We start from the raw sequence: 13,174 nt of genomic DNA, 5'->3' as shown, positions 1-13,174 counted from the left end.
AATGTATTGTGAATGAAAATAGACCCGTGCTGTGTTAACGCAATGGAATTTTTAAATATCTCTATAATCTTGCTATAACGATTAACCAGCCTGGCTAATGCTTAGGTCTAACTGGAAAGGCAGAATTGGATGCCCGCACCCACCTACGTATAGGAACAATGGCTGGGGTTGTTGAGGATTGTAATGAGAGAAATTAGGTCACAGGTACGCAGTACGAAAAATGCAGAGCCATCAGGATGATGCATCAATTTATTTAGCAGAACCTTGAACCTGCTCAGGGTGAAGAGGTCAAGGAGGGAGCAGAGGTCCTCAAGAGAAAGGAGTGTCCCAACCGGAGGCCAGGGGGCGCTCTTCTAAGACCAACAGTCATTCTCCAGCCTGCCCTGAGGGTCTCAACATTGTTCTAAAAGGCTCCCTGGAAAAGAAAAGTTAGATAGTTAAAGTCAGGGGCCCTCGGAGAAATCTAGTTCCAATCTTAATAGCACAAAAGGCTCCAGATAAGGAGCACAGAAACTATTTCTGCTAAATCAGGAGTTACCTAGTTTTAAGCAATTTCTCCCAAGATGTTTGCTGGTGGAGCAGACAGGTGGGAACCAGGATGGGGCCTAAGAAAACAGGGCCAGCGGAGAGGCCCAACTAAGGCAGCAATTAGGATCTCAGAAAGAGGAGGGATAATACAGACTGATAGGTGGTGCTTTAAGGAAAGCAAAGAGAACGGGATGAACATGAAGGGAAAAGCAGGAGCGGCCATATTAGCGTCTTGGTTTATTTGGCAATGAGTGGCGGCCCAGGTTCAGGGATAGGAGGCTGTTGCCTGATTCTGCCTCATTCTTTTATCCGAAGTGGGTGCCTGCAGGCTTCTGTTTCAGGTCTGAACAGTGGGAGAGGCGCAAGCTCAGGCCCTCAGCCCCCGCCCCGCCCGTCAGCTCACTCGTTGTCCAAGCAGATGTTCCCACAGAACGTCCAGCAGCACGTGTGGTTCAGGCGTGGGCAGCTGTGCTCCTTCGTGCACCTCTGCCTGCAGTACTTCTCCGGAGGCTGCACCCAGCACTGCTCGATCTCTGTGTCATCTGAAACCGAGATGACAGCGCTGCCAGGGCCCGTCCACAGACAACCCGAAAAAGAAACCCTGTTCTGGCCCAAGAGCCCTAAATAACAAAATATTTCTCTGTCTCCCAATAAAATCCCTTCCTCAGATTCTAACCAACGTCTCTTTACACGAGACGGTCCCTGTAGGGCGTGTGTTCTGCGACAGGACTCCGGGTGCCGGAGATGGGACCCGGGGCGCCCACGGCCCCAGCTTCATTCTCACAAATGTTCAGGTTGCAAGGCCTGGCTCCAAATCCCACACCACAGAGCAAAGGGAAAATGGGCACCTGCCGTTGCTCCCTGTTGAGACCACCCAAGCACTCGGCTCTTGGTAAATCCCACGTCTTTCCCCAGCCCAACCCATCTGCTCATTATATGACCCCAAACTTTGACCTACTGAGGACTAAGCGCCCTGTTCAGGTTTTTATGTTCTATAAGATTCTCTCCTTCCAACTAAATGCATGTGTTCGCCAGTGCCTTCTGCTCGTCGTCAAAGGCTCGCCCCAATGACGCACAGAGATTGTGCGCTCAGCAGGAAGATCTGTGCCGGTATCTCCCCTACCCACGCCGCTCTGACATTGGAAAATAACAAGCTGATAACCCACATAATGTTGACACCGCTATCTTCTCTTCCCATCGGCCCGGCATTGCTTCCAGAGCTGGGATAGGGAGTTTGACGAGAGAGCAGATTGGGAGCATCCAACATGATCTTGCTTGGCTGTCTCCACTTAGGGAGGACTCCGATTCCTTAAAGGAAGATCCTGGAAGTCTGGGCCCGGAATCAGCTCTCACAGATGTCCCGGGACCCGGCAGACCACACCTGTCCCTCGCCACACCACCTACCAACGTTACTTTTGGTCTCGTGGCCTCCCAGCATGGACAGAAGCACCATCACCTCGTGAGTGAGAACGATCAGTAGGAGAATCCAGAGCTCCATGGTCGTCTCTGTGCGCGCTCGGCTTAAATTCTGGCAGACGCAGGTCTTCCCTCAGTGCTGCTGGAGGTAGGAGACGGATTGAGAACAGGCTTGGCAAGAGAGGGGAAGTTCTGGTGAATACTATGTTACTCTTTCTTCTAGTTTTCCTTTTTACCCTCTGGTTCCCAATAACAAGTCGGCTCCCAAGCTAGCCACTGACTTCCCCAGGCTTCTTCTCATCTCATGTTACATACTCCTTCATTTTCAATAGTATTTATAGTGCAGAGACGGGAACTGCAAAAAATGGGGGGAAATACAAATTGTCAATGGCTTAGATTTTCTTGCCTCCAATGAGCCCTTGGAATCCCCCACCGAGGAGGCAGGACCAGAAGCACCAGGCCAGCTGAGGATGGCATCCCCTGGTGCTTCCTCCCGCCACTTCCCAGGAGACAGAAACTTGCCTTAACCAGGTGGAGGTGCTCTGCAACCCAGCTTCTGAGGGAGGAGGCCCTCCACAGTTGGGAACAGTGTGCCCCAGCGTGGCTACCTGCATGGGCCTGCACACTTTAATTATTAAGTTGAGAAGAGGTTTTGTGCTTGAAGAGTCACATCAGATTTGTGGGGACCTATCTAAGTTTTCCCAAACTAAAGAAACAACAAATCATTCTGAATAAAAGTATGCATACAAGAGAGAAAAAAGTGACGTCACGACACAGGTCAGACCAGCAATCCAATCATGCCCTTGTGATCACTCCCCACGTCATGAGGACGCAGATATTTCCAATTTCTTCTTGTTAGAGTAATGTCCTGATGAACCTAAAGCTTTGACACGTGGATTATTATTTTTATAGCATGAATTCATAAAAGATTTTTGGGCACCGTTGTCTGTTTCAGGCTTTGAATAATCCCGGCGTGTTTTCTCACTAAGGGTTGGGTTACATCCCACCCACTGGACGTCAGGTGCATATCCCACACTCCCTGTTCAACCCTGGCAGCACAGAGGTGGTTTCTGTGCTACGCTGCCGGCTGCCCAGTATCTCACAGAAGAAAGCCCCTGATGCCAGATCGCAGAGGCCTGGACTAGAATCCTGTTCCCACCAACTCTCAGCTGTGCAACCTGTGCCAGTTGCGTAATTCCCAGAGCCTGCTGACACATGGCGGCTGAGGGTGGGGAGTCCTGGGGCATGGGAAGAGGAGCCAGCATCCCCACCCTCTCCCATTTACCCCGTCTTCCTCTATCTGCTGCCTTACCTTCCTGAAACCAAACAGGAAAGAAACTAAAAAGTCAACCAGAAGGATAGAATTCTGCTCCTGTGAGTTACACGGTGATGGGGAGGTGAGTTCCCATCTCCCTGGAAGTCTCTGCTGCGCAATGCATAATCCCAGCTGTAAGCGGCTGTTTATGTTCATTCAATCAAATTACAAATTCAGTATCTGGTCATCTCAAGAATTCTACAGCCACAGGAATCTAGGGGCTATCATATTGGACAGTTGAGACATAGAAAATCTCTGTCATCAAAGAAAGTTCTGCTTGGGGCTGGCGCTGTGGTGTAGTGGGTAAAGCTGCCACCTGTGTGCCGGCATCCCATATGGGCGCAGGTTCAAGTCCTGGCTGCTCCACTTCCCATCCAGCTCTCTGCTGTGGCCTGGGAAAGCAGCAGAAGATGGTTCAAGTCCTTGGGCCCCTGCACCTGCGTGGGAGACCTGGAAGAAGCTCCTGGCTCCTGGCTTCAGATTGGCACAGCCCCGGCCGCTGCGGCCATCTGGGGAGTGAACCAGCAGATGGAAGATCTCTCTCTCTCTCTCTCTCTCTCTACCTGTACCTCTACCTCTACCTCTACCTCTGCCTATCTGTAACTCTGCCTTTCAAATAAATAAATAAATCTTACAAAAAAAAATAAAGGAAGAAAATTCTGCAAACAATGCTGCTCTGAATGAATTCACACAAATTTCTCTGCTCAAAAGCACACTGTAGCCCCTAACTATATACATTTATTATTAATGAAGCATGTTTAAAAACAAGAGTTAAAAAAAAATATAGGAAAATGCAAATGCAATGCTCCAGGTCATGCTTAAAAGGTGCATACTTTTCCAAAGGGGGCATTGAACACTCATTGTTAGGGCTGACACTGTGGTGTAGTATGTTAAACCTCCACCTGCAGTGCCAGCCTCCCATAGGAGTGCCGTTGGAGTCCAGTTGCTCCACTTCCAAGTCAGCTTCCTGCTAATGCACCTCAGAAAGCAGTGGAAGATGGTCCAAGTGCTTGGGCCCTGCACCCACGTGGGAGACCTGAAAGAAGCTTCTAACTTCTGGCTTCAGTCTGACCCAGCTCCAGGCATTGTGACCATTTTGGGGAATGAACCAGCAGATGGAAGACCTTGCTCTCTATCTCTCTGCCTCTCCAATAAATAAATAAGTCTTTAAAAAAAAAGAAAGAAAAGAAAAGAAAATTCATTGTTCCCCTAACAAAGGTGAAATTTAGAAGTTGGAAAAATACAAGTTTTAGGCATGTGAACCACTGAGATGCACAGAGTTTTAATTGAATTGGTTTTAGATCTAAGGAGGGGTGACAGCAAGATCAGGAGAATAAGGAGCAAAAGAGAAGAGAGAACCCTACAGAAGTAGAAGACCGGAGACCTGGGGCTTCTTAGATGCCTATACCTGCCCCCCAGACCTCTCAGTTCAGAACAGTGCCCCTTCCAGCATGACCCAGCGCGGCTTGATGGAGGAAAGTTGCCAAGTTAAGAAGCTGGACTTCATTTACCACTGAGCAATATTTATATCAAAGGAGACAGCTCAACAGGTAAGGCTCAGGCTGTAGGAGAACCATCTTTAAGCACGGTAGGCATCCAGAAATCCTGCAAACCACTCAGTCTGAGCACAGGAAAGCCCGCTGGCCGTGGCAGGGAATCCAGGCCCGGGGCTCAGGCTCAGAGAGTTCTGATGCTCTGAAGACAGCAACACATGGCAAGGCAGATGTGCAGCGCAGGTGCCCTGTTGGCCCTACAGATGGAGATGGAAGGGGTGAGCTGGCTGGGTTAATGGGCCGGATCGTAATGGGCCTGTGCATTTCTGGCACCTGCCACTTACATAGACGAGGGGATGACTGGTGCACAGTGACCGGAACACAAGCCCAAAGCAATGGGTTCTACGAGGCTATTCCGTTGTACTCAAGAACTACCATCCTCGATCCAGGTTTTCCAGTTTTGTTCATTTTTAGCCCTCGGTCTGTTTTTTAAGTCCCTTACTTGCCCTCAGGTACGTGCAGAATCATGGGAATCTCCAATCTGCTTTGCACCTCTCAGTGTACCAAATCATCCCAGAGAAGAAAAACACCACCATGCCCAGGCTGGCTATGTCTCACAGAGTTCTCAGTGAGTTCTTTGATCATCCTGAGACAGAATGTAAGACCATTTAAAAAGCCCTCAGGCACAGGAGGACACAGAACTATTGCTTCCCCCTTAATCTGGGACCCTGGGCCATCTAGATAATGTTAAAGAAGAGAGAGTACTAGATTCAGGGAGATAGGAATGCTGGTATCTGGTTTCATCTCTGTCCCTTTTACCTATGGGACCTCAAACAGGTCATGTCATTCTCTCTCTCTCTCTCTCTCTCTCTCCTCTGTCATGCCCACATCAATGTCCTTATTTGAACAAAGAGACACAAATTCACATCTTAATGAAATGATATTGATATCCTCTGGGCAGGGACCACAACCAAGGCACAATACCCTTCACCCTCCCTGCCTTCGGTGTTTGAGTTGAGAATCAGTGGTCACTTGCTGAAAACTCCATTATCTGGCCTCTTGCTACCAGGTTGAGGGTTCAGGACAGAATAGCAAGGCAATAAAGCACAAAGACATAGAACTTAATGATGGCTTGTTTTGGTAGTGGCATGTCTTTAAGTTCTTTGCGGGAGCTTCATGTTGGGTGTATTACAGAATCTTAATACTTGATTTACTTTGATGCAGGAAGTAACTCCTGAGTAGATCACCGTGTGCCACCCCAGCTGACCCAAGGCACCTGTCCCCAGCCTTCACGATGCATGTGAACTCATTCACTGGGAGGGATCGAGGACAGGGTCTGTACACCTGTCTTGGACTTGCTGTGTGCCCTCTGTTAATGTCCATTCTTCCCAGCATTGATTCTCCTTTGCCGGCGAAAGCATAACACCATCTCCCACCAAATTCCCTCTGGTTTTGAAGTAGATCACATGAAACTGAATAGGACGGATTCTACAAAAAGTAGAAGATCACCCAGACAATAGCGGAAGTGAAGGGATCAAATCCAGCACCAAGGTCATGGCTTGTTAGTTAAAGAGGTAGAGGGAATTTTTTCACCAAATATCACAGAGAGAGATCATATGGGTGCGTACACACACACACACACACACACACACGTACAATTTGGTTTGATTAGAAGAAGGAAGAGTCGGCTAGCGCCTCGGCTCACTAGGCTAATCCTCTGCCTTTGGCGCTGGTACCCCGGGTTCTAGTCCCATTTGGGGCGCCGGATTCTGTCCCGCCCGGTTGCTCCTCTTCCAGTCTGTGGCCCGGGAGTGCAGTGGAGGATGGCCCAGGTCCTTGGGCCCTGCACCCACATGGGAGACCAGGAAAAGCACCTGGCTCCTGGCTTCAAATCGGCACAGCGCACCGGCCATAGCAGCCATTTGAGGGGTGAACCAACATAAGGAAGACCTTTCTCTCTGTCTCCCTCTCTCACTGTCTAACTCTGCCTGGCAAAAAAAAAAAAAAAAAAAAAAAAAAAAAAAAAAAAAAAAAAGAAGAAGAAGAAGAAGAAGAAGAAGAAGAAGAAGAAGAAGAAGAAGAAGAAGGAAGAGTCAAGTTAGCAACAGGCAGGGACTACCAAAGAGCAGGCCTCCTCTCAGACTTCATCTACGGGAATATTTCATACAGTTCCTGGAGATGCCCCTGTATCACCAACTCTTCCCCGGATATGTTAGATGTACTGAGCAGCAGGAATTTTGTGCCAAGACTCCACAATCTTAACCAAGGAGAAAGGACCAGAACAAAGGCAAAGGCCAGAGTTTGGGGACCTTGGTACAAAAGTAAGGGGACAAACTGAAGGGAACTCAGTTAGGGACTAAGTGATGCCAGACCTAAATGACTGAATTACACATTTCCGAGTCACTGGTTTATATGGCAGGAAGGTGCTCCGTGGAAGGCAGGCGCAGGGTCTTGTCTGTGTCTGGCCCAGACACTGGCGGCTCTCAGCGTGTGATGGGGAGCACAGCCAATGATGAGTAGCTGATGGGTGCCAAGGAGGTTCCTCCCAGGACGCCTGCCACTCCGGGCCAGGCAGGTAGACCTGCAGAAAGCTGCACCGAATTTGGGACAACTTGTACATTCCTGTCTTATTTTAGTGAAGAATTTCCTGTTGTAATATCTGAAATACCATGATCTACAATTCTCTGTCTAGCAAAGCAATCCTGCCATAATGAAAGGAAAATAGACTGAGCTTGTTGCTACCAGTCCTGCATTTCCAGAAATACTAGAAGTCCTTGAAACCCCCAATGAATAGACATTAAGCAGTAATTAGAATCAATGTTAAGAAAAAAGAAGACTCACTGCTCCACTAAATAAAGAGTTCAACAAGTAAAAAGTAAGAAGACCATAGTTCAGCAGGAATTTAGGCAAAGGCTAGAAACAATAACCGCATGAAGAAGACAGGGGGCTGGCCGCCGCCCACAGTGCTGGCATCCAATATGGGTTCGAGTCCCAGATATTCACTTCTGATCCGGCTCTCTGCTATGGCCCAGGAAATCAGTGGAGGATGGCCCCTGCACCTGCATGGGAGACCTGGAGAAAGCTCCTGGCTCCTGGCTTCAGATTGGCCCAGTTCCAGCCATTGCAGCCATTTGAGGAGTGAACCAGCAGATGGAAGACCTTTCTCTCTCTCTACCTCTGCCTCTCTGTAACTCTGCCTTTCAAATAAATAAATAAATCTTTTTTTTAAATGAAGATAGGTAAAAGTAAATATCAAAATGATATAAATAATTTTACTCCTAACATATTGGCAAGATGACATGAAATAATAATTATAATCATATAACTGCATTGTTGAAGTTAAAACATAAAGGTAAAATACATATGAAAACTAGCCCCAAAGTGGGAGAAAGGAAGCTGTCCTAGAAGAAAGTGCTACGTGTTGCTAGAATCAGATGTGTGTTGGTGGAGAGTAGGTTGCTGTAATTAGCATGCACACCCTAAGCAGTGCTGGAGCACTGGGCCCAGAGGGCTACGGTGTCAGGAATGGAGATCAGCATCAGTTCAGCTGCCTTGGGTCCCTCTGCTCAGACGCTGGAGGTCCCACCCATCTGGGCCCACTTCAGACATCAGCCAGGGGCAGCTCGAGCATACGGGCATCACAGGCTTCTGGAGACTGTTGGCCCCCACTCAGGTAGGAGATAGATGCTCTGGTCACTATGTGTATCGAGGGAGGCCTGGGGGTTAGTGACCCTCTTGACCCCAGTAGGACCGGTCTGAGGTCCAATCTGCATGATTTCTCTGTCAGCTGCCCACTGGAATGAGCTCAAGCGTCTATAACACACTCATGATGAGCTCTGTGAGCCCTGCTTTCTCCTCCTATACCCGCCCCCACCCCTCCTGAGTCACCTTCCAAGGACTTGCACTCAAAGTCTTTGTCTCGTGGACTAACAGCAGGGGCGTCTAAACTAGGAAAGCTTGACCAAACAGTGGCCCCAATGAGCAGGCTTTCTTGATAAGACTTGGCAACTGGATCGTTTGCCAGTCACGTGACAACAAGGGTCCCATTCCCGCTGGGAAGCCGAGTGGTCCCCTCCATGGGATGCAGCAGCGTCTCATGCAGCTGATTGTTACCCAGGGTGGGTGGGTGGGTGGGAGGCACAGGTGGCACCGCTGGCCTGACGGTCCCATCGCACGACACGGATGGGGACAGTGGTAAGACTATTCATTGTGAAACTGGTTGGTTCATATTAAACGCTGTATAAACCTTGAATGAGAAGAAGGGCATGCACATGAGGGGCGATGACTAGGTCATGGCCTGCTGTGAAGTCCAGAAAACTGCACTGAGCCATTCCTCTTTGTAGCTGAGAAGAAGACAGGCAACACGGGCCTCTGCCGTTCTGGGGAGAGAACCAGTGCATGGATGCTCTGTCTCTCAGATAAGTGAAAAATCAAATTTGTAAAGAGGGTGTTTGTGAGACAAACCCCCTGAGACTCTGCCTCAGGTCTCCACTGCGCCTTCACATTGAAGTGGAAGTTGAGCAGAATATAAAATTTTTTTAAAGATTTATTTTATTTATTTGAAAGACAGAGTTACCGAGAGAGGTAGAGACAGAGAGAGAGAGGTCTTCCATCTGCTGGTTCACTCCCCAGATGGCCGCAACGGCCGGAGCTGCGCCAATCTGAAGCCAGGAGCCAGGTGCCTCCTCCGGTCTCCCACATGGGTGCAGGGGCCCTTCCTCCACTGCTTTCCCAGGCCACAGCAGAGAGACAGATTGGAAGAGAAGCAGCCAGGGCTAGAACCGGCACCCAGTGGGATGCCGGGATTCTTCTTTTTTATGATTTATTTATTTATTTGAAAGTCAGAGTTACACAGAGAGAGAAGGAGAGGCAGACAGAGGGAGAGAGAGGGAGAGAGAAAGAGAGGGAGAGAGAGGGAGAGAGAGGGAGAGAGAGGGAGAGAGAGGGGGAGAGAGAGAGAGAGAGAGAGAGAGAGAGAGAGAGAGAGAGAGAGAGAGAGTCTTCCATCTGCTGGTTCACTTCCCAGCTGGCTGCAATGGCTGGAGCTATGCCGATCCGAAGCCAGGAGCTAGGAGCCTCTTCTGGGTCTCCCATGTGGGTACAGGGGCCCAAGGACTCGGGCCATCTTCTGCTGCTTTCCCAGGCCACAGCAGAGAGCTGGATCTGAAGTGAAGCAGCCAGGTCCTGAACCGACACCCATATGGGATGCCGGTGCTGCAGGCCAGAGTGTTAACTCCCTGCACCACAGTGCTGGCCCCTGCAAAGATTCTTTAGTAATATAAAATCATAAAGGGCTGGCGCTGTGGCATAGAGGGTAAGGCTGCTACCTGAAGTGCTGGCATCCCATATGGCCAGTTCAAGTCCCTGCCACTCCACTTCCGAGCCAGCTCTGCTATGGCCTGGGAAAGCAGTGGAAGATGACCCAATTCCTTGGGCCCCTGCATCCATGTGGGAGACCTGGGGGAGGCTCCTGGCTCCTGGCTTCAGATCGGCACTGCTCCAGCCGTTGTGAACATCTGGGGAGTGAACCAGCAGATGGAAGACCTGTCTCTGCCTCTCCTGCTCAGTGTAACTCTGACTTTCAAATAAATAAATCTTTTAAAAAAAAGTTTAAAAAATCGGCAAAACAGACTACTTTTGAATGACTCCTGAGACCGCTGTCCATCTCCTTTACTGGAAGTGAACCCTATCTCGGCCCTGTTACACTCTATGGACCTTCTGGGGTTCCAAAGACTGGGAAATGGTCAAAGGTGGCCTGGGAACTTAGTCGTGTGAAACAGGGGGAGGGAAACTGTTAGGACTCAACAGAAGGTATTATCTTCAAATACCAAAAAATCCAACATGTTAGCCTGGAAACAGTCCATATTTAAGGTCGTTGAAGATCCAGCTTGCCTTCCCTTGGGGTTAGAGTCATTTGGCAAGGATACCATTCAACAATGCAGACTGATGTAACAGCCCAAGGTCTGGTCCTGGGCGGCTATTTGGAAAAGCAGTGAGCAGTGAGGATCCACTTCTGGCTTTTACAAAATATTGAGGTTGCTGACATCTCATACCCTCCATTATTTTCCACTTCTCTATATCCTCATCTCTCCCTACTTTGTCCCGCTAGGCAAGAAATACAATCCAGAACACTCACTCTCTCACTTTTCGTGTGTTCTCTAAGCCATCCACACTGCGAATTTCAGATAACTAGACTGTCTACTATCCTCAAAGCACCACAAATAATACCAGGATGCACAACCTTGGGTACCATGATCTTTCACTCTTCACACCCTGTCATCTTTCCCCCTCTCACCTTCTCAAAGGAAAAGTCATCCCTTTTATTGTTACGAGTCAACAAGGGAGAAGCCAGAATAGTCATAAATGTGGCTGTCTCAGCAACCAGGCCTTGTCACTCCTCCCTCCCCCGGCAGGTGGCCTGGAACTCACTCTCTGAGTACAGTCACTGGCAGCCTCTGCCTTCATACGCACAGACACCTTCCCATTTCACACACGTGGAAACTGAGGCTAAGAAATGATGGGCAGCTGAGTGACTGATTCGTGGGCAGACATCTGCTACGAGGAGCGACCAGAATTTGGAGGGTGTAGACTCGTAAACTGTTCTGCTACCTCCTGGAGCACTGAGCCTGTGCACGCCATCTGTGGGGAAAAGTCCCACTGCCCATCACGTTTACGTTATGAGCTCGTCTCAGCAGGGACCGCGTTTTCGAGGGCTCTCCAAAACGCCTCAGTTTGCTCGGTCTACGGTTGTGTTCTCTCTCAGCCCAATATAGTTTTGGGAGATCCAAGGTCTTTGGAACTTGTCATAAAGCCCGTAACTCAAAATACTTCTGCCTCTAAATCCAATACTGTTGCCTAATTCCTAAATACTTGGACCTCCTAGGAGAGGGCTCTCCATCTGGGGAGGACCACCGGCACGGCAGCTCATTTTCTTCTCGACAATTGTCCTTGAGAACTTCAGAATAAGCAAGACCCTGAGTCAGAGAACTGAGGACCCGAGAGGAACTCATCAGAAGAGAGGACTTCGTCCAGGAAGGTCTTGGAGAGGGAAACGGTTCTGCTCAGCTTCCCCAGACCATTTGAATGGCAGCTTTGTTCCAACACCTACTCTCCACTTTGACTCCCTGCCTCTCTCCCATGCTCAGGTCCCTTCCTCTATACTCAGCCCAAAGCATTCCAAAAAGGGAATGCATCCCACCCACTGCTGGAGCAGCAAGGAGGGAGACAATGGAGAGCCCTAGAATAAGCATTAGCCTATTGGGAAGATGATTAAATGGGGGGCTATTAGACTGCGATGGCTCCAGAGACCTAAGCACCCACATAAGCAGCCCAAACCCAGCTCAGGATAAGCAGTCAGATGCTAGGAAAACAAAACTTCAGCTCAACCATTCAGAAGCCACCGACTAACCTCCAACCGGGGATTTTCCACCGGGATGGTCCGGATAAGGCTGCTGATCCACTGGAAGTAATCAAGTGTTTGCTTTGCCTTGCTTCTGTTTCCACCTTTTCCAGGTCTTCCCCTGGCCCTGCTTCAGCTGAGTCCTCACTGCTTGTGGCCTGGCACTGCCAGATTCATGAATCACTGCTGGCTCAAGTAAACTCTTCAATATCTTACTGTGCCTCGGTTTGTCTTTAAATATGAGCAGGCGTTCCAGTAGGAAACAGCAGCTGGGAGAATCTTGGTGTCAGCTGAAGTTATATCCTGGGTTTGACATCTAAGAAGACCTGAGCCTACCTCCCCCAATTTTATATCCCCAGGGGCCAGGGCTGGCCTTGATGGGTGATAGTGTGTGCTTGGGTGCCCAGCCATGAAGCCAAGTGTTCTGGATTAATTAGACCCCAGACAGTGAATCCCAAGGTCAGCCAGGGACCATAGAAATATAAAGATCAGACAACTGCATAGCTTGCTCTGTTCTACCGTGGAAGGGATAACCACCAAATAAAAGGATGACTGAGGAACGATTTCTTTTTCCACCTCCAGCGTTCTACATGGAAGAAAATGATACTCGCATGCCAGAAAGAACATAACAGACACACTAGCAATAGTAACGAAAGCAGCTCTATAGTGCCTCCCTCATGCCAGGCACTATGGTAAACACCTTACGTATATTACATCCTTTAATTATCACACCTACCCCATGATGTAGGTGCAGTTATTAACCTTCTTACACGGATAAAAAAAAAAAAGCTGAGGCAAAACCTAGACATAGAGACCGTTCATCTGTGCATAGTGGAGATAAGGCTTGAATTCACTAGGTCAGCACTGGGGCACAACGGGCTAAGCCGCCGCTCTCGATGCTGGCGTCCCCGTATCAGATCCGCAGTCTGGGGCCCGGCTGCTCCGCATATGCAGTTTCCTGCATATGCACCTGGGAAGGCAGTGGTACATGGTCCAAGTGCTTGGGCCCCTCTGCTCATGTGG

At 49.2% G+C, this 13,174-nt stretch overlaps 1 protein-coding gene across 3 annotated transcripts; it reads right to left on the bottom strand.

Annotated features, from left to right (window-relative positions):
* Nucleotides 1-231: 231 nt before the first annotated feature.
* WFDC9 (WAP four-disulfide core domain 9) lies at nt 232-12,476 on the bottom strand. Of its 3 annotated transcripts, none has more exons than XM_089307919.1 (4): nt 12,161-12,476; nt 1,933-2,115; nt 932-1,070; nt 232-415 (listed from the first exon to the last, which is right to left on the bottom strand). In XM_089307919.1, exons 2-4 carry the CDS (start codon nt 2,024-2,026, stop codon nt 367-369), a joined length of 282 nt encoding a protein of 93 aa, XP_089164045.1. In that variant the 5' UTR covers nt 2,027-2,115; nt 12,161-12,476; the 3' UTR covers nt 232-366. The 3 variants fall into 3 exon arrangements, with proteins under 3 accessions (XP_089164045.1, XP_089164044.1, XP_051700955.3); XM_089307918.1 differs by having other exon boundaries at nt 1,933-2,086; XM_051844995.3 differs by having other exon boundaries at nt 1,933-2,083.
* Nucleotides 12,477-13,174: the final 698 nt, after the last annotated feature.

This window comes from Oryctolagus cuniculus, chromosome 11, assembly GCF_051225735.1.
Source record: "Oryctolagus cuniculus isolate XC-2025 breed Fujian yellow rabbit chromosome 11, ASM5122573v1, whole genome shotgun sequence".
NCBI lineage: Eukaryota > Metazoa > Chordata > Mammalia > Lagomorpha > Leporidae > Oryctolagus > Oryctolagus cuniculus.
The sequence above is the reverse complement of the archived record's forward strand: the minus strand, read 5'-3'. Positions and strand labels throughout refer to the sequence as shown.